Source organism: Strix uralensis, chromosome 5 (assembly GCF_047716275.1).
Source record: "Strix uralensis isolate ZFMK-TIS-50842 chromosome 5, bStrUra1, whole genome shotgun sequence".
Lineage (NCBI taxonomy): Eukaryota > Metazoa > Chordata > Aves > Strigiformes > Strigidae > Strix > Strix uralensis.
In genome coordinates, this window is record NC_133976.1 from 15,898,336 (window position 1) to 15,918,140 (window position 19,805).

The 19,805-nt window shown below is 40.9% G+C and overlaps 1 protein-coding gene across 3 annotated transcripts; it reads left to right on the forward strand.

Moving 5' to 3' along the window:
* Positions 1 to 467: 467 nt before the first annotated feature.
* On the forward strand, positions 468 to 19,805 carry HBP1 (HMG-box transcription factor 1). Of its 3 annotated transcripts, none has more exons than XM_074869981.1 (11): positions 468 to 644; positions 5,527 to 5,719; positions 6,794 to 7,028; positions 7,893 to 8,025; positions 8,815 to 8,926; positions 9,045 to 9,157; positions 9,494 to 9,650; positions 10,214 to 10,358; positions 12,716 to 13,045; positions 16,907 to 17,048; positions 18,686 to 19,805. In XM_074869981.1, the coding sequence occupies exons 2-11, from the start codon at positions 5,551 to 5,553 to the stop codon at positions 18,701 to 18,703; spliced, it is 1,554 nt and encodes a 517-aa protein (XP_074726082.1). In that variant the 5' UTR covers positions 468 to 644; positions 5,527 to 5,550; the 3' UTR covers positions 18,704 to 19,805. The 3 variants fall into 3 exon arrangements, with proteins under 3 accessions (XP_074726082.1, XP_074726080.1, XP_074726081.1); XM_074869979.1 differs by lacking the exon at positions 468 to 644 and adding an exon at positions 1,125 to 1,196; XM_074869980.1 differs by lacking the exon at positions 468 to 644 and adding an exon at positions 1,172 to 1,196 and having other exon boundaries at positions 5,531 to 5,719.

Below are 19,805 nucleotides of genomic sequence, written 5' to 3' on the forward strand. Positions count from 1 at the left end.
GATTTGGCCTCAGATTAGGAGTCCATTCTTCTCCCTGCAGTCTGAGGTACTGTGTTGAGGCAACTCTTGTAGCATCTGTAGTCTCATTTCTCTGTCAGTAACACAGCTGTAATGTCTAAACAAACCAGGTTGGTACTTTGGCAATTAAATGTATGGGAATGCCTGGGAAACACTAATGGACTGATAAACCATTATTTTTTCCCCAGCACCTTTTATTTTGAACCTAAGCCACCGTGAATGTCTTTTTACTGAAACGAAACGAGGGCAGGGGCCGGAGCCGGGAGCAGGCGCAGCTGCTGACTCATTCTCTGACCTTTAGCAACTTCCTTTCACCTCTGCACGCCGCAGCCTTTATTTGGCGAAACGCGAGCGCGGCCCGTTTCGTAACAGCGTTTCGGAGCGCTGATGAATGGTGGTAAATCAGGAAAGGCGCCGGGCACCCCCGGGCATCGTTACAGGCCGGCACCAACCTGGGGCCCAGTCCCCCTCTCCGCGCTGCTGCCGTGAGTCAGCGCCCCGCCGCGGAGGCCGCCGCCATCTCGGGGCCCGCGCCTCCCCCGCAGCGGCGAGAGCCAGAAGCGTCCTCCCGCCGCAGGAGACCGGGGAGGCCGCCCCTGCGCTGCCTCCCCCCGCGGCAGCACCAGGTCAGGCAGCGCCTCTCCGCGCTTGGGTTTGCTGCGGGGTGGGGGGCCCTGCCTGGCGGGCAGCCTCGCCGCCGGCGGCCGGCCCCGCAGCACAGGCCCGGGCGGGGGGCGGGGGGCTGCGGGCCGGGGCGGCGGAGGCGCGGTACACGTGTCCCTGTGACTCTTGTTTACTATCAGCCGAGCGCCGCGCGGGGCATCCTGGGGGCTGTCGTCTTATCGCGTCCAAGTTGGCAGGCGGTGGCGGCGGCGAAGACTACAGCTCCCAGAATGCATCTCGGCGAGCCGGCGGAGGCATTGGCCAATCGGAGCGCTGTCTGGGGGTGATTGATGTGCGGCGCGGTGCAATCTGCTACGCAGGAGAGTCAAAACATGTCCGCCCTCCGGGCGGGTTCCTGATAGGCAGGTCAGCCAGCCAATAGAAAATGGCTGCGGCTTGAGCAACGTCGCCTTCGACCACTCGGCGACCAAACACCGCCAGACTGGGGCGGGACTCCATTGTGGGGAGGAGGCGGGGGGGGAGCCGAGGGGAATTTGGTAATGGCGACGGGTTTGGTAAGTGCTATAAAGTTTGGAGCTGCCGCTTTTGGGGGGCTGCGAGGCCCCGGCGGGGGACGGGCGGGGTCCGCCGGGCCGGAGGGGAGCGGCGGCGGCGGCCGTAGACCGAGCCGAGGAGGCCGTTGGGTCCTGGCTTTTGGCGGCGGTGGGAGCCTGGACATTGTTTACTGGGCGCCTTCCCTCACCGGCCCGGCGGAGCCGCCACCCTCCTACACTGCTGGGCTGACACCCGCGGGGTGCGCGGGGCCGCCGGCCCCTCTTGGGGTTTTCCAGCTGCGGCGCCAGACCGCGAAAGCGGGGAAATAGAGCTGGTGTGTGTCCCCCCCCGCTTTTTTTTTTATCCCCGGGGAACGCCCGCCTGCCCCAGTCTGTCAGAGCGAGGGCGCTCTGCCCCGCCGCGGGGAGCAGCGCCTGTTTGGGGAAGGAGGAGGGGGGGAACTTTTAGCCAGGTGAGCCCCGCGCCGGCACGGTTGGCGGCTCCGCCCGGGGGGCAACAGCGGGGTCTGGGGCGGGGGGGGGGGGGGGGGGCGCTCCCGCCGCCTCCCCCCCGGGCAGGCCGAGCTGTTACGCAGTTCTGAATGAATGGGGCCTTGCGCGCATGCGCGGTGCCGGCGGGCGTTTATAAACAAGGGCAGCGTCCAGGCGGGATCACATGACGGGCGGGAGGGGAGGGGGGAGCGCGCTCCCGGGCGCGGCCTCGGCCCAGCCACGGGCGCTGCGGGCCCGGGGGCTGCCCCGCGACGGGACGGTGGGGCAATGGGAGAGGGTCTGTCGGGGGATGGGGTCCCCTTCGGCCGCCGCGGGTCACATACTGATGCGTGCTCACGCACCTTTAATTCCGCTGTAAATATTTTCCTTGTGTGATGAAAGTAATGTTTGTTGTGCGACGGGCGTTCACATGGTGTGGGGAGGGCAGTGCTTCCTCCGCGGCCCTCCTGGGGAGGGGGGAGACATCCCGTGGAGCTGGGTAGAAGGTACGGTTCGGTCCGTGTAAAGCGAAAAGGCCGTCTGGACAGAAACATGAATCATGTTCTGTGCTCATCTGAGGCTGTGTGTGTCTCTGCAGCCTTTTTCTGGCACAGCTGTGCGAGTCAGGGATGTGGAGCAGGATCCATGATCAAAGCAGCTGTGCCAGTAAAGTCTCTGGTGTAGATCCAGTCTTGCCAGTATGTTGTGTTTTGCTTGGAGAAGCTGCTCTCTGTACTAAACTCCATCCAGTGAATTGCTGCAGGCATAGAGCTTGCCTGTGACTTTGGCGGTAGGTTGGGGGAAGGAAGGCAAATACCAGAAGGAAAACCACGGGAAGCACTTCCACCCAGGGATTCATGCACAGTGTGGTTTGGGTGGATGCTGCGCAGTTCCTGCTGAACCCTTTCTCAGCCACAGTCTTTATTTACTTTTGTCCCGAATTTTTTTTTGTCCATCAAAAATAGACATGGTTTAATTAATACGCTCTTTGTTAATATTGCCATTTGTTTTAGCATGACAAAATGACTTACTTTAAAGCACAAATTCATAAATAAATAAGTTTAGCTTTAAAAAAAAAAAAGGTGGTATAGTCCTGTGAGGCATACTTCTAGAAAATACCTGTCAGGACAAGTTTTGAACATGAAGTTGAATTAAAAAAAAAAAAATCATCAAGCTAATTAATGACCATTCCCCTTAATGTTCCAAAACATTGAAAGGCTGAGGACAAGAGAAGCACACAACGTCCCAAGCAGGCTTTAATCAGGTAGAATAAAAAAATTGAAAAGCAAAGCTGGACACTTCCTTTGTTTTTCTTTTTAATTAATTTGTTAGAGGAATTTTTGGGTTTTGTACACGAGTGACTTTGGTTTAAAGAAGTTCTTGTGACTTGGAAGAACAATTAATTTCTCAAGCAAGTACCTTTCTTGTCAGACTAGCGTGTTGTGTCTGCATCTTATCTCTGACCTTCAGTGTGTTGGGATACCAGGGCAGGTGCTTTCAGATCTTGACAGCTGGCAGGAAGGAAGGAGAGGGTAACATTCCCAAAATAAGTTAGCTCGTTCATTTTGGCAGGAAAATGGGAAAGAGAGAAAAAATAGAGGGGAAAACAAGGCATAAGGGTGGAAAGGAAGGACATAGACAAGCTAGAAAAACAAGGAGTGGCTTTTCAGAGTTGATTACTTGGAGATAATCATCAAGGTCGTGATGTGCACTACTGAGGTCTGATTTTTCTGTTCAGAAATGACTGAGCATTCTGCTCTTGCGGTGTTCTGTAATTTTACTGACTCTCATGGGTGATAGAGGAGTAATTTGCATTAAAGATGCTGCTTGGAGGTGAAATACATGTCATTGATAGTTTATTTGACTGTTTAATCTCATTTCTCTTACCTTCCCTATCCACCTCGTTAAAAATCAGAATTGCGCTGTTGTAGATCTTGTAGTAGCACCATTTGAGTAGAATCAAACATCTTTTTGTGTTTGGTATGCAAGTTTATGTAAGTTTTGCAGTAAGTATTTGAAAGGTTAGGAAATGAGAAGGTCAGAAATTTTCCAGTAAAAAAAAAATTACTGCTTAGGTCAGGCCTCTTCTGGTAGGGCCAGTATCTAATTCAAAGGGTTATGTCTGAACTATACTATGTGCAGGACAAGCTGCAAAACGAATGAAACAAATTCATAGAATGAGTAAAAACATGGAATATTGTTAATATTGGCTGTATACACACAATACCTTTTAGCTGTTTATTAAAATAAAGCTGGGTTTTTTTCGTAATTGTTATCAGATGGCTTTTTATGCATTATACTAAAGGAACCTGCAAGATGACAGGCTTACTGTTTCACATGAAAATATTAGACTGGTTTTAGCTATTGTTAGTATTTTTCTGATGTGGTGCATGATAACTTACTTGGTGGACATGCATGTGGTAGACTACTCAGATTTTCTTTCTTACTAAGCTGTGTTTTCTGCTCTTTTGTGAGGCACCCATGATTACTTTTTCAATGACGCTTCATTAAAGTACAAGGTAATCATGTTATGGTAGGTTTAATTCATCATCATCTGAAAAAAAACGATCAATAACCAAATTACTAAAGACTGGGTAACCTTGTTTTCCAGATTTTAGAGGCAGTGGTTGTGTAGAATAATCACACAGTTCTCTGACTGGTGAAGATGGTTTAAAATATTTCTTTTGGTATAAATGTTACATTATTGGGAATTGGGGAAATGAAACTGCAGTGAAATTTACTAGTAGAGGCTTTTTTTCTTTCCATTTACAACACAGTTAAGGATGTTAGCAGTCAAATGTGAGACTATATGTAGGGTTGAAATAGCAAGGGATACGAAGGGCAGTGAAAAAGGCTTCTGTGGATATGCCAGTGGTGAAAGGGAGAACATGGGCCTGATGCCAAATGTCATGGGAGACCTGATGTCAAAAGGTCAAGAATGACATCTTCTTTGCCTTGGTCTTTATTTGCAAGACCTGTTTCCAGGTTCCTCGAGTCCCTGGGCCTAGCTACACACATATGATGGAGTAAGGTACTTCTTTGTCCACGGTAAAGGAAGAGCAAATGAGGTGCAGGCTGGCTCTGTGAGCCAGCCACACACAAGTTGGTGAGACTGGATGGGATGCATCAGGGGGAGCTGGCCAGTGTCACTGTGAGGGTGGTCTCCAGAAGGCAGTGGATTTGGTGGTGGGAGGGCTCCCAATACTGGAAAAAAGAAAATGTCACACCTGGCTTCAAGGAGGAGGATGTGGGGGAACTACAAGCTGGTCAGCCTAACCTTAGCCTTCAGGAAGATTGTGGAGCAGATCCTCCTTGACAGTCATGTCCTAGCTCTTACAAGGCAAGCAGGTGACTGGGAATAGCCAGGATGGATTAACCAAAGGCAAATGTTGCCTGACCTGTCTGATTGCCTTCTGTGATGGGATGTGTGGCTCAGGGTACGAAGTGAATGTTGTTTACCTTGGCTTGAGTGGTGGTTCAGGAGATGACCCCAGAGTCTTGGAGGCAATGGGCACAGGCTGTGGCAAGGAAAGTTCAAATCGTGTGTAAGGAACAGCTTCTTTTCAGCAAGAGTGGTTGCTGGAACAGGTTCCTGAGAAGCGTCAGGGAGTCTCCATCCTTCAAGGTATTAGAAACTCAAGTGGCCAGGGCTCCAAGCAGCCTCATCTGACTTCAGAGTTGGCTCTGCTTTCTGCAAGGATTGTACTAGATCATCTGTAGAGGTCCCTTTGAAGCTAAATTATGCTGTGATTTTCAACAGATCATGGAGGATTTAGGGTTTTGGTAATGAAGTAGCCTGTCAGATGCAACTTAAAACAGTTTATGTCTGTCCAGATTTTTAACCTCTGTCTCTTTAAAGTCAGATACTTTGGAGCATCCTAACATGGTGTGGGAAGTGAAGACAAATCAAATGCCTAATGCAGTTCAGAAACTCCTGCTCGTAGTGGACAAGAGAACTTCAGGGATGAATGAGTCACTAGAGTTGCTGAAGTGTAATGAAAATTTGCCCTCTTCTCCTGGATATGCATCCTGTGATGAACACATGGAACTTGGTAAATAACACGACTTTCTCATAAGCAGCCAAATTCTGAAGTTTGTTGCAGTTTTCCTATATGTGAAATTACTGGAAGCTGACTGAATGAGATTACTGATTTTTAGCTTAAGTAGGGCAGGGAATATGACAGCAAATTGTGACATCTGAAGGTCTAATTTTACAGTCACTTTTCCCTTTAACCCATTTCCAGTTCTGACATGCTGGCCTGTTGACTTAGATGTGTTCTTGAACTCAGAGCTACAAATTTCTGCTCCTGATCTCCAGAGGACCGTTTTTTGGCACAAGAATGACAGAAAGCTCAAGAGCTCCTCCTAAAGGAAAAATTACGCTGCTTTAGGCTAGAGGAACATGTAACTTCAGCTCTTACATAGTGGAGAAAAATAGCATGTACATTAGAAAGTATTGATATAATCAATGAAATATTAGCACATTTAATTGAAGTCATGGAGTGATTAAGAATAACAATACTTAGTTACACGAGAGCATGTAACACAGACTGTTTTTTAACAAGCTGGGCTCTCTTCTGCTATTTGACATAACATGTGAAACATGCAGTTTATTGATAGGAATTCACCAGGCTGTATACCTAGCGTTCATGACTTCTGAGTTATTTAATTCCAGTTCCCTGGTGGAAACATGGACAACTTTTACCCTGTATAGCCCCTGATGTTGATAATTTTTAGTCACACCTGCCAGGGCAGATTAATTTAGTTGCCTTTTGTTTAATGTTTTAATACTTTAATAAAGCATGTTGCTACTTTTGCATAATTCTGCCATACAGTTCTGTGTAAACTAGTCAGTCTAGTAAAAACTTTAAAACCAGAAATACGTTTTTATCTAGTTACTTAATGTTTTTCTTAAATTGCTTGTATGAATGTATAATAGACTAGAGATGTGATTATTCCTGTGGCCATTTTGTCAGTATTGTGAATACAGTTTGTGAAGTGTTGGTAGTTGTGATACAAGAAAATAAAATCATTTACTTCATTGTGGTTCTTTTATTTGCAAGATTTGGTGTCAACTAGAATTTACCTATGAGTATAATTATGTTAATCTGTGCATTTGTTTGTAGATGATCTTCCAGAACTACAGGCTGTGCAGACGGATTCTACCCCACCTGCACTTTTTCAGCTTGGTGCTGATGTTTCACATCAGGAATGTTCAAGATCTTCATGGAACCAACATACCTCAAACAGCAATTCAGAAAGTGCTTATTCTTGTGAGAATGGGGTGAACTGGTTGACAGAATTAGCAAATATAGCCACAAGTCCTCAAAGTCCTTTGATGCAGTGCTCCTTTTATAACAGGTACTGACAGTCATTTCAGTTTTGAACATTAACATTTGTAATATTATCTCCAGAAACATTTCCTTCACTCTTCACACCCTCTTGACTTTGAACTGGAGCCCTATTTTTGATTTTTCTATATAGTAACTTTATTCTTCTGCAGAAGATTGCATAGGACTCGTTTCAGAGCCTGTTGCAAAAGCTGCTTAATTGCAGCCATGAATGAGGTAGGATGGTTACAAGGGCATTGCCTAACCACAGAAGGCTCAGAAATTATGGACATTTACCTCATGCGAAGCAGCAGATGAAAAATTAAGATGAATTTGTTACGATAAATACTTATTAGTGCACTGACTTTAGGTTTTTTTTAAAAAGAGCTAATTGGAAATCTAATGTAATGTATTTTTTATTGATAGTTTCAGATTTGTGGTCTGTAAATTCCATAAGGCCGTGAGAGAAGCAGTGTGGGATATTAGAAGTTTCTGGTCTTCCTTTTATTGTATGGCTTTGGTCTTAGGTTTATAATAAGAAAATTAAATGCTATATTGTGAACAGTAATGCAGTTGAGATTTAATCATTACAACAGAGCACATGTCTTTAAGAACGGCTAAAAACTTCAGCATTGTGACAAGGATATGCTGATGTGAAGGTAGTACTGTCATTTGGGTGGTATATCGAAGCTATGCAGGAGTTACGCTAACTGCTCCCTTTGCCTGAGCCTGCACCCTTTAGTCATTCCATTTGAATATTGATGTGTGGGAAGTTTATTCAGTATTCAGTTCATGCAAACAAACATTTGTTAAATAAAAATATGTTCGAGTAATAGCAGCTAAGTCTTGTGTTGTCTTAATCTGAGATATTTTAATATACGTTCTTCTTTTGTAGATCATCTCCTGTTCACATAATAGCTACAAGCAAAAGTTTACATTCCTATGCACGTCCTCCACCAGGATCCTCAAAGAATGATCCTAACTTCTCCAAGAATGATTTGGATGAAGTACCAGTCCGACATGAAAGGGTGAGTTGTTCTGAAATATTTCTAAAATAAATAAAGGTGCATGAGTAATGGGTTAAGATTTTTGAGAAGATAAACTAGTTTTTAAAAGATCTGTTTATTTGTAAGACCATTTCTATTCAAGCTAGATTTTCTGTTACTTTTTACCAAACACAGTAGGCTTGACTGCTACATCATAGAGTCCACATTTTTGTGAAGAGACCACATTCTAAGAAAGCTCAGCTTCTCTTGTAGTTCCTTCTGTAGCAAGCTTTAAAAAACTTTATTGTTTGCTGTCTCAAAAAAGAAATCCAAACAGATCCATCTCCTTTTAGACACGCAAAAACTGTCAGTCCTGCTTTTTCCTTTCCTCTGTATTAATTTGTGTCTGAAACTTGTCCGTTAAAAAAAGAGTTTTTCCCAAGTGATTTTTCTAGAACTGACTTGGCCCTACAGCTTTCTATTAATTTGACCATAGATTAACATGTGCTTTGAGTAGTTCTGTGGATGATCAAGGATTGATAGCTTGTAAAATGCTTGTACCTCAGCATAAGATAATCCATAGGTGTGAAATGAATCTCAGAGAATGAAACTCAAAAATTACAGGATGGCACATTTCAAGAAAAGGAGAAGAAAATGCTCCATTCACATTTACTGCATTCCTTGAATCTTTGTCTTCCTGTTACATTCTTTTTAGTATTTAAGGCAAAATGATGACACGGATAAAATGAGAGAATGTGTCTAAAGACACATAAGACCAGTCCTAAAACCTTCCGCAGTAAAATGACACCATCATTTTGCTTTTTTTTATAGGCGAATAGTGAATCAGAATCTGGCATTTTCTGCATGTCATCACTTTCAGATGATGATGATTTAGGATGGTGCCATTCCTGGCCCTCAACTGTTTGGCATTGTTTTCTAAAAGGTAAAATAACGTGTATCATTGAATCACTATTTGTTTTGTTTTATCTTTTTTTTTTTTTTTGGTAATATAGACTTTGTTATATAACACTAATCTTTTTTTCTTGAAAAATATCTATTAGGCTCTCGTTTGTGCTTTCATAAAGGACGCAATAAAGAGTGGCAGGATGTTGAAGATTTTGCACAATCTGAAAGCTGTGGAAAAGAGGAAAATCTCCCAGTGAGTCCTTACAAGGTAGCTGTTAGTTCTAATAAATTCATTTCAATACCTGTAGGAAATACTTAGTTTCTTATGTTATCCCTGTGCCTTTAATTACTGTCTCAGGAAGACAGGTTTATATTGAACTTGTCTAGAGCTGATCAGTGTACTATTTGTCTTGCTATAAAGTAATTGACCTGAATTAATTTAGGTATGTTTTGAATGTTATATCATCTTCATAAATTTCTAGTGAGAGCACTTAGCATGTTGGTATTTTTTAATGCAATGTAAGCTGATGTGTATGCTATAGGTGTATATTCAAGTATATGCTTTTCTTGGAGGAAAAATTTTGAACTGTATGTATGTTTACAGGGCTATGGTTCCGATGGTTTGAAGTTGATTTCTCATGAAGAAAGCATTTCCTTTGGTGAGTCAGTGCTGAAGCTGACTTTTGATCCTGGCACAGTGGAAGATGGCTTGCTTACAGTAGAGTGCAGACTCGATCATCCTTTTTATGTTAAAAATAAAGGTATGAAATACTACAAGTATAGTTGGTTGCGTATTAAAATTATTCTTAGAACGTGGTTGCAGATTTTATTGGCGTCCCATGTTGCATAAGAAATTGATAAAAGCAGTATTGTAGAATCAATTTGCTATCTTTATAAAGAAATACAGAATTTGAACAAACAAAACTGTAAAGCTATAAAGCTACAGAAATACTGCATATCTCTTAAGGAAAGATTTGATCAAGTATATAAATGGAGCTCAGGAAAGCAGAAAAAATGGGGGGAGAAAGGAAAGCTGCAAATAAGGGAAGCTTTTCTCCCTTGCTAAAACATGGAACTTCTGATGATAAAAGTTTCCAGGTTTTGGTTACTTTTTCTGCTAGAATGAGATTTCACCTGAGATGAAAATAAACTATTTGCAGTAAGAATTCCCTGAGTAAGTGTTTCTGATTTTTCTTCTGGGTGAAAGAAACTACATCAGAACATTTTTATAAAATTATATCATTTAGAGATATAGGATTGCTCCAATTAAGAACTAGAGAGATTTGTCTGGCCGTTTGTCTAATTTAACTCTTTACCACTTCAGGTTGGTCATCTTTTTATCCAAGCTTGACTGTGGTACAGCATGGCATTCCATGCTGTGAAATGCATCTTGGAGATCTGTGTCTACCTCCTGGACACCCTGATGCCATTAACTTTGATGATTCAGGTGTTTTTGATACATTTAAAAGGTAATTTTTGGATAAAGTGGCCTCAGTGGTTCTTGTATGTAATGAGTAGGCACCTTAAGTCTACAAGAATTTGAAGCATTATGTAGAGCAAAGAGAGAATACTTTTGGTAATGTAAGATAAATGAGAGGGAAAAATGAAGACTGAATACTAGGAAGGCTGTGTAATTATGTGCTCTGCTAAACTGCAAAGTAATACCTTGGAGTGAAATAACTTTTCAGCCCCTTTTTATGATCGTTTAAGACAGATAAAGGTGTAAAAACATATATATAATCTGTATAAATTCTTCAGGTAAACTGAGTTTGAAAAACCTAGTACATTTTTCCCACAATAATATGTCTGCCAGCTATTAATTTGTGTTTCATATGCAGCTATGTCTCTGAATAAGTAGTTTCTTAGTAATAAATGCATGTATTATGGCACACTTTCATAATTAGTTCTTACTATTTTGTATTCTGCTTTTTGTGGTTCTCTTCTAATATATCAAACTTCAGAGTTTGATTAACTTTGAGGTTTGCCTTGCTTTGAGCAAGATAACCAGATAACCTTCAGAGGTTCTGTCCAATGTAAATTATTCTAAGATTCTAAGGAAATAGTATTACTCATAAAGATTTTTCCATGCTATTTTGAGATTCCTAGGTTTAGTAGAATCCATCTTTTCCTATGATGTTAGCTCCTTTTTAGCATCTGTTTTTAGTCCAGTTGCTTTTTGGTTTTTTACAGTAGAAAACATGAATTTAAGATGTTGTTTGCAGTTGAAGTCCTAGGAGCTCTTGTATGATTTCGCTCTGGCATAGAGAGTGAGTTCAAATGGCTTGTCTTCACTCATTTGCTGTCTGGGGTTTTTTCTTCTTATTAACTCCTATTCTGAAGTGCATATGTAGAGAGCTGTTAGAATCATTATACTTACATCTCACTGAAGAAATTGGATTTGTGGCTCCTTATTCATCCTGCAGCCTAGCTGAATACTGCCTGGATACTTGAAATTCCTTGTGTCTCTGGACAGAAGGGAGTAAGTCACTGAGAAAGGAGCGTGCAGCGGCAGCTGTGGTTAACAGAACAGAAGAATTAAAAAACAAAATCCTGTTGCTGTGTTATGGGAAGGAGATTAGGAATAGGAAGGGTGCTGGACTGTTTGTAGAACAGAGAGGTCCTTTCTCATTATCTTGTGAACTTGTCTGCAAGGTTGTTGGCGTTATCCCTTCTTTGTTGATTTTTACTTTTCTAAGGGATTTTGGAGTCAACCCTTCAGGCTCAACCCTTGCTTTTGGTTCCGTCCCACAGAAAGGAGCTGCTTTTGCAGATGGGGCTGGACTACCACTTGCAGTATTTCTTTGCTAGTAATTCTACTTTGTGTTTGGAAAAAAGCTCCTCAGAGGCCTTATTTTTGCCATAAATTATGCAACTATAGACACATTGAGCAGTGAGTGAGCAGAACTTTAGAGTTATACATTTTCTGTTGATTTTGTGGTGGTAACTTAGTGTTTTAGATTTATGATCGTATAGCGCCTTTGCAAGTGTTTTTTCCCCGTATAGCATGCCAAAGACTGTGGTTCCCAGACTGATCTGCACACACCTGGAGATGATAACAGATAGTCTGTGGAATTAAACTTCTTCTGTAGTGGTTAGAGGTTAATTGTAGTTGTTGGTCAGCAAAAAAATTCAACAAGTTTATAGTGTTCAGAGGTCTAAATTGTATGGAAACAATTCATCTGAACTCTTGAAATACCTTGAAATACCGAGGAATCACATTTTTGTCACTAGAGGGCAGATGTTTGTCAGCTTTGAATCAAATAGTATGCAATATCATGGGTCTTTAAACAATTTTTTAATCTCAGTGGAAGATTTGTCTCTGAAATAGTATGTATTTAACTGCCTAGAGAAGTTATTTGTACAATAGTGTATAATATATTAATATAGTGCTTTCATATTTGTAATTAATATATATTTGCAAGTGAACTCAATGTTTACTCTTCCCACATCAGTTGTCCCCTTCAGTACCAGTCATTCACTGACTGGATTTGATTTATGGTAAGGACAGAAGCAGAAAGAAAGAAGCTTATTTCAAAAGAGGATGAAATTTGAAGACAGTGTATAATTAATTGATATACAGCTGGGAAGTTGGTAGTACACAGCAGATCTTGGAAAGTTGCACTCTATCACATTGAAAAAGCTATTAATTCATCTGCCAAAGTTTTGGGTGTTTTTTTTTTCACTCTGACATCTGGATCAAGCACAAATCATTACATCATACAAGAGAGACCAGAGTACTAGAATGTACAGATGAAGAGTGAACAGCTATTCAGGGATTTTACATGAAAATTACTTGATCAACTTATGACATGTCTTTTTCTTGTAGTTACGATTTTACACCAATGGATTCCTCTGCAGTTTATGTGCTAAGCAGCATGGCTCGCCAGCGTCGCGCTTCTCTATCTTGTGGAGGATCAAACAATCAAGATGCTGAGAGATCAGAATGCAGTAGTAAAAACTGTGTGTCTACTGCATCATCACATCTTTCCTCCAATTCTTTGTGCAGCAAAGCTGGCAAAAGCCACAGCTCAGGGACTGCGAGTACTGTGAGTGCCACTTCTCCAAACAAGTGCAAAAGACCAATGAATGCCTTCATGCTTTTTGCCAAAAAATACAGAGTTGAATATACTCAGATGTATCCAGGGAAAGACAACAGGTAATGGTATAAAATTGTAGTTTGGTTATTACCAGTGAGCTAGGAGAATATCTGTGTTGCACCTTTAAATTTAAATGGACTAGATTTTTGCCTTTGGAATAAAAGGGATGTGTGTTGTTTTAAGAACAAGTTTTGAAATATGCTGACACAAAGCTTAATTTATGGGCGGACTTTAAATATTTACAATACTCAGTAAATTTGACACAAGCCATTTCTGGCAACCTTACCTTCTGAGAAAGCATTTGGGTAAAGCAGCTGACATATGTATATATGTGCACCGGTAGAGCCACAAATACACAACAGTCTTTGTTTACACTGGTGAGAAATGTTCATGGGAAGAAAGTACCAGGCTCTCTGCTCGTGTGTTATAATGGAAAAAAGGGGAAAGAGAATTTCTGACTCTTCTAATTAAGTCTTGACATAATATTGCAGATTGTTCAGTGAAGTTACTATCATTTATTCTCAGTCTCTACATATTGAATAATGGAGTACTGATTGTTAGCATATCTGAAGGATCTAAATCCAAATGGTACATTGCCAAATTTTGCTTGTCCTAAAGGCATTCAACAATCTGGTGAAATTTGCAGAAGGGTCGTATTACCGTGTGTTTGGGGGAGGATTCTCTGTTGGTTTGTTCTTTTGTTTTTATCTATATGCACGTTCATGCCTAAATATTTTTTTTTAAAGATCTCCATTATATATGTTTTAAGTAATATTTTGTGCTAATTGTGCATATGTAAATATAAACTAAAACGCATGAACGTGCACTGGTCTTATAATCAGATTTTTTATAACATTATGAAAACTGTTACTGTAAAAATTGTGTTGTCACATTCTAGTACTAAATCTGGTAAAAGCTAAAAGTGACAGGGCTTTGAGAGGGTTTTAACTATTTTACAGTGTTCTAGTAAGGAGACTGTAACTGGTCTTGAGAAATAAAATCCTACCATACAAATAACCCGTCCTTAAATCCCAGCCAGTCTTGTGTGTCCTGGCAATGATGTTCTGCAGTGTTTATAGTAATTTCAGTGAAGCAGACCTGCTGCCTTCAAATTCATTGCAACTGTTAATGAGAAATTGAACAGAATGTCAGCTAGGAAAGTTTATGATGGTTATATATTTAATTTAAAACGCTGATTTCGAATGGATGCAGTGAACTGGAGCTGCGGCTGGATGGATGTGAAAATAAGTTGAATATTTCAGTGAGCAGGTTTACGTGGAAGGAAAGGGTTGACAGAGTTACAAGTAAGCTTCAGAGTGCACTGCTCACTGTCCCATTTGGAAGGCATTTGGGTGCAGTTTCTTGACATCCATAAAGTACACTACAGAAGAAATCATAAAGAGTTAGTGATAATCGATTTTATAGGCATTCAGCTACTGTTGCTTAAGTGTTGCTGGGGCGTTTATTAATTGAGCTGTTCAAATGCAATTCCCATGTTTTTTGTATGTAAGTATGTGTCATTTTCAGATTACTGAGTAGATCTTACGGTTGGTTACATGTAGTACCATTTTCTGTACACTGGCATTCTTATGTTTGCTACAGTTACTTTATTTTTCCTATGCATGTAAGAAAGGACAGAACTTGAGGTATTTTGAGTTAAGCTGCCTGTTCTGAGTTAAATGGTCTATTCTGAGACAAAGTAGCTCAAGCCGCGTCAACAAGATAGCGAGCTGTAAACATTCAAAACACAAGTCAGCATTCACATGATGCTTTAAAAATACTGTGGACCATAAGACTGTACTTGAGAAACTGGCGTTAGGGTAGCACTTGTTTCTTTTCTAGATGTTCTCACTGTGACTGTAGTTGGACTTGATTGTGCATTCAGAAAAACTTGAATAATCTGAGTAGTGTACGTTCTAAAGATGAAGAAAATCACCTAAACTATTAACAGCATTTGTTCATGCTGAACATAATTACTGAGTAAACTTGAGGCATTCTTAACTACCGTCTGACAATTTCTTTTGAGTTAACAGCAGTGTAAGGGATTGCATCCTGCACATCAGTCTATTGCTAAAATGTCATTGGGTATCTTACCAGCATTTTAAGAGGACAGGGGCAGCGTACAGAGACTGCGAAGTTCTGATGAGGTGAAGGGCACCTAAGGCAGTGATGCAGTAGGGTCAGTTTTTTCTTGTTTCTGGTTAGGAGAATTAGGTCTCTGTTATGTCAGGAAATTTCTCTGTGCGCAGCTTTTTTTCAGTCTCAGTGGTTTGCTCATAGAACTGTTTCCTTGGAGAAATAGAGCTTTTGTCTCTGCATTAGATTTTTCAAGCTTTTTGAAACGTACAGATCTGTCCTCACTCTGTCTCAGTGCAGTTTTTTCTCTGGAGGTGTAAAATCCATATGTATTTTTACATTTGAAATACAAAGATTCCGTGGTGCATTTTTGTTTGGAAATGCAATGGCCTTTTCAGCAAACCTGCTCTCTCTGGATCACTGTGTTCTTTCCTGGGGGTCTAAGTGACCCAGTACAAACTGGTGACCAAAACCAGACAGGTTTCTGGTGACATTGATTTGCCTCTGGATACTGGCAAAACCTGAAAAATCTGCTAATTAAACTGGAGTGTGTTTACTTCTGATGAGAGAGTGAAGATACTGGTTCTTAATTTGGATAGAAAACCAGGAATTCTGTTGCCGAAGAGACAGGCTGTGCAAGTGGATTTGATGTTGATGGGATCTGCAACTTGAGTTTGCTCTAAGGAGTCACCAGAGCCTGTGACAGCACAGGCTTAAGGGCAGCCCCAGTGGAGTTCTTGCTGTGCTCTCCGAGTGCTCTGCAGCTTGTGGAAGCTTGAACGATCTTGCAGGATTAAAATCCATTTTCTTGGTATGGTGCAGAAAAGCCTTCAGAATTGCTGTTACGTGAAATGCTATGGAAGTGGTCGATGACACTCTGCTCTTCTTGATTCTTTTAGAAAGTCTGTGAATAGCTTTGCTGCCAGCAAGGAACTTTTTAATGATAAAGCGAAGTACTGCGTTGTATACACCTTTTTCTTAAAGCTGGTCATAGAACTTTCATCACTGTAATCTGAAGCCCAAGCATTCTGACTCAGTAGTTCAGTAACTGTCTTTGATAAAAGAGCTCTTTTTTAGAGATTTTCATTCAGCTAAAGGCTGGAGTTAAAGCTTTAATGGAATATTGATCCAGCATTTGGGAGTGCAGTTAAGCAATATGGCATGATAATATGGGGAAATACTGTCCAAAAGACATAAAGTTTATAAGGAGTAGGAAAAGCAATTCATTCAGTTTCTGGAAATTATGATAGGTGTGTTAGAAGAAATGGCTTCTTTTGCATAGGAACGGGAACTTCCTAGTATGTTCCACCCAGTCGTGTTCTCCCCAGTATGGATTAAAGGTAGAGGAAGCTACACACATCTATTAAATAGACATGAGGGTTTGCAGTGAATGAAATACTTGTTTTGCTGACGTCATATTCAGATCATTGCCCTAATTATTAGAGAACATATTTTCAGCAAATCTGTCATATGATCTAGTATGAAAGTAGAGCAAAACAAATGTGAGTCGCCGTTTGGTGGTGGTTTTTTTAACATCCCCATTTTGCTGGTATACACAAGTTGCTGTGTATTCAAATGTACACCCTTTGAAATGTTAGAATGTGCATTGACCCATGCTCAGCTAACACAGAAGTCTCAGCGGTTTAACTGTTAACTATGAGAAGATAATCAGAAACATGATTGTTTAAAAATTTTTTTTTTTAAAGATACAGTTGATTTCTTCTGTGTGTATTATTTCTACATTTAACTTTTGTCTTCTTTAAAGTGCTGAGGTAAAAAAGAAAAAAATTGAGGGTATTGCTTAACACCCTGTCCTGACTGCACTGTAAACATTTATCTTGCAGAGCCATAAGTGTGATACTCGGTGACAGGTGGAAGAAAATGAAAAATGAAGAGAGACGGATGTACACGCTAGAAGCCAAGGCCTTGGCGGAAGAACAGAAACGTTTAAATCCTGACTGTTGGAAACGAAAACGAACAAATTCTGTATGTTTGTGAAGCAGTCTTTTTCATCTTGCAGTTAAATGTGTTCATATGGTAGCTATGGTGGGTTTTGTTCAGGATAAACGGCTGTCTGCTGCTTTCTTGGTAGCCCAAACCTTCATTTTACTTCTCTGCGTTGTGTAACCTGCTTTTGGACAGTTGGCAGGAGACAGATCAGGAGAAGATCTGTCTCCGAATATTTTGAGAGAATTCCATGAATTCTGTCAGACTGAAAATGAGCGTGTTTGTGAAATGCAGACGAAGGGCATTTGAAGCAACTGTGTTTATAAGGTTGTACCTAAATTACAACTGGCCATTCCCCTCAAAAACACTTTACACTGTCACAAAATCCTTGTCTGTTGTGATTCAGTCCCCTTTTTCTTCAGTAAAAGCTTTTCTTCACCATTTTCTGTCTTTTTTACTCATAATTTGTATCAGCATACATGAAGTTACTGAGGGAGCAAGTTATTTTTTTTTCTATTAATCCCTTTAATTTATTACTCTGTTTTAATTGTAAAATAAATACAGTAGATAACACTTCTTCTGGAGGGAAATAAATTGTTCTCCACTTTGTAGAAGGCCATCAATTTCAGCGTCTGCAGCAATGTATTAGTAGGTGGTGGATGTGTTAGGTAAGATAAGGGCTTTCAAGCTAATACATCATATAAAGAGAACATCAAAAAAAAGGAGATTCTGCCAACCTGCATGTTCAGCTAGAAGAGCAGGTTGGAAGGAAAGATCAATGAGGTGCACAGAATGCCAGATCGTTTTGTCAGCCATTTTATGCCTGGGTAGGAGCATTGAGTGTGATGTGGACCTCACAGGTTTAAGACTACATCTTCAAATTACCCCCTTTCCTTTCATGTGTAAATGAGACTACTTTCTCAAGAGCATATGCAAGTGTTAAGACTGAATAAGAAATGCTCCAACACTAAGTTGCTTCTTACTGCTGTACATACTTGGTGCTGTTTTCAGTCCCTTGTTGCAGAAGGTTTCACCAAATCCCAGCTGCTAGGAACAAGCTGTTTTTCTGTTCACTGTATTCTATTTTAATCAACAGTGACAGCTTCTGTTAGATTTCCTTGTGGGTTTAGTTAAATAATAATATTTATTTATTTATTCTGCTTTTACACTACAGCAGTCTTGGGCATTGGATGGTTCACTTCACATGTGCACCTGTGAGCTTGACAGAGCTCAGTGCGGGTGTTGGTGTGTAACCTAGAGGAATAGCGGCAGGCTGGCCGCAGTGCGGGCTGGCTTTCTTGCCCTGCCTGGTAGTGGGACTTTCCTTCCGTCTTCAGGCCAAGATAACAGTATCTATAGAACCTGTTACCTCAGTGCTGTAACAGGAAATGCAGGAAATACCTTTTTAAATTTATTTCAGTGAACTGAGAATTTTGTTCTCAGCTTGGTTACCTCATCAGGTAATGATGGCAGACTGCAGGCTGTGGCAAAAGTCTTGATGGTCTTTTGATGATCAGGAGACAGAATGATCTGGTTTGTCTGTTTGTTTTCTTCTGAATAACTGACCAATGATTACAAGTACTTGTGGCTTTCAGAACAAGTGTTTGCTAGATTTAAGATAATGTCTGCTTCCCCTTTGCTTGGTAACTGCTAACCTGGTTCTTCTCTTTTCTCAGGGCTCACAACAGCATTAAGCCAGAATTTTCCTGTTAACTCTGTATTTACAAAATGGCTGTTGCTTGACGGCAAGAAGATGCAAGATCAAGGTCTTAAGATTTGTTGTGACTTAGCGTGACCATAAAATACTGGCACCATCGAGTTGGAAATGATCTACTAAGAGTGCAGATTTGCTTTTTACAATAGAACATTAAGTAAGCTAAAACTATCAACATTTTAAACCAAATTGCCTTATTTTTCTTCCAAACTTCATATATGTATCAGGTAATATAGGCTTGAAAATGGATATCCTGTGGTGCTAAAGTACTTCAGAAAGAGGCGAAGGAGATATGTATAAATGTTTATTTTTAAAAGAAAATGTACAAAAAGGGGAATTTTAAAATATGTAACAGCTGTTTATATACATTGATTCTTATTGCTGATTACTATGTATTGCACAGCCATATTATTAATTACGATTCTGGGGCCTGGGATTTTCTGAAATGGCAAAATGTGTTATCAGCCTCTAGCTCCCCAGCCTGCCCCGATGCCAACAAGTTACCGAACATGTGGTAAAGGGAGAGCTAGTGTCATGTAGCAGGGGAGCTGCTTCTTGGGTGGCCATGTGTAACATTTGTATCCACAAGTGCCGTAGTTTTGCAGCAGCTGGCACTAGCGAGAGCTGTTATTTCTGGTGGAAACAATGGCCCAGGACAGGATGAAACGAATAAATAGCGTTATCTCAAGAAAAATGGTGCTGTTGATATTGTCACCATCGTAGTTTTAACTCTGTGTTTTGTCTTTGCCACATATTCTACAATATTTTATTTTGCCATAAGACATCTTTATGGTGGGGGCAAACTTTGCACTTAACTATACGTGCAACACTTGCACTTTACTTTGTTTTTCCTTCAACTGTCTAAAATTAGAGCAGCTGCATTAGGATTACAATTGCTTCTGCTGTGAACTTTTACAATCATGGCTTTTCATGTACTAAACAGCTGTGTGTTTCTTTTTTTTTTTTTTTTTAGAATCACAACTGTAAATTTCAGTTTATGACACATGTCTACATGATGTTGCCCCTAAGATTTTTGCACACTATATTCTTGTATATTATTTCAAATAAATTCATTAAAATTT

What these genes read in the sequence shown, in the direction of transcription:
- HBP1 (XM_074869979.1), top strand. An exon ending in CAGTGCTCCTTTTATAACAG is followed by an intron (nt 7,029 to 7,892) that starts GTACTGACAGTC and finishes CTTCTTTTGTAG; the next exon opens with ATCATCTCCTGTTCACATAA. An exon ending in GTTTTTGATACATTTAAAAG is followed by an intron (nt 10,359 to 12,715) that starts GTAATTTTTGGA and finishes TTTTTCTTGTAG; the next exon opens with TTACGATTTTACACCAATGG.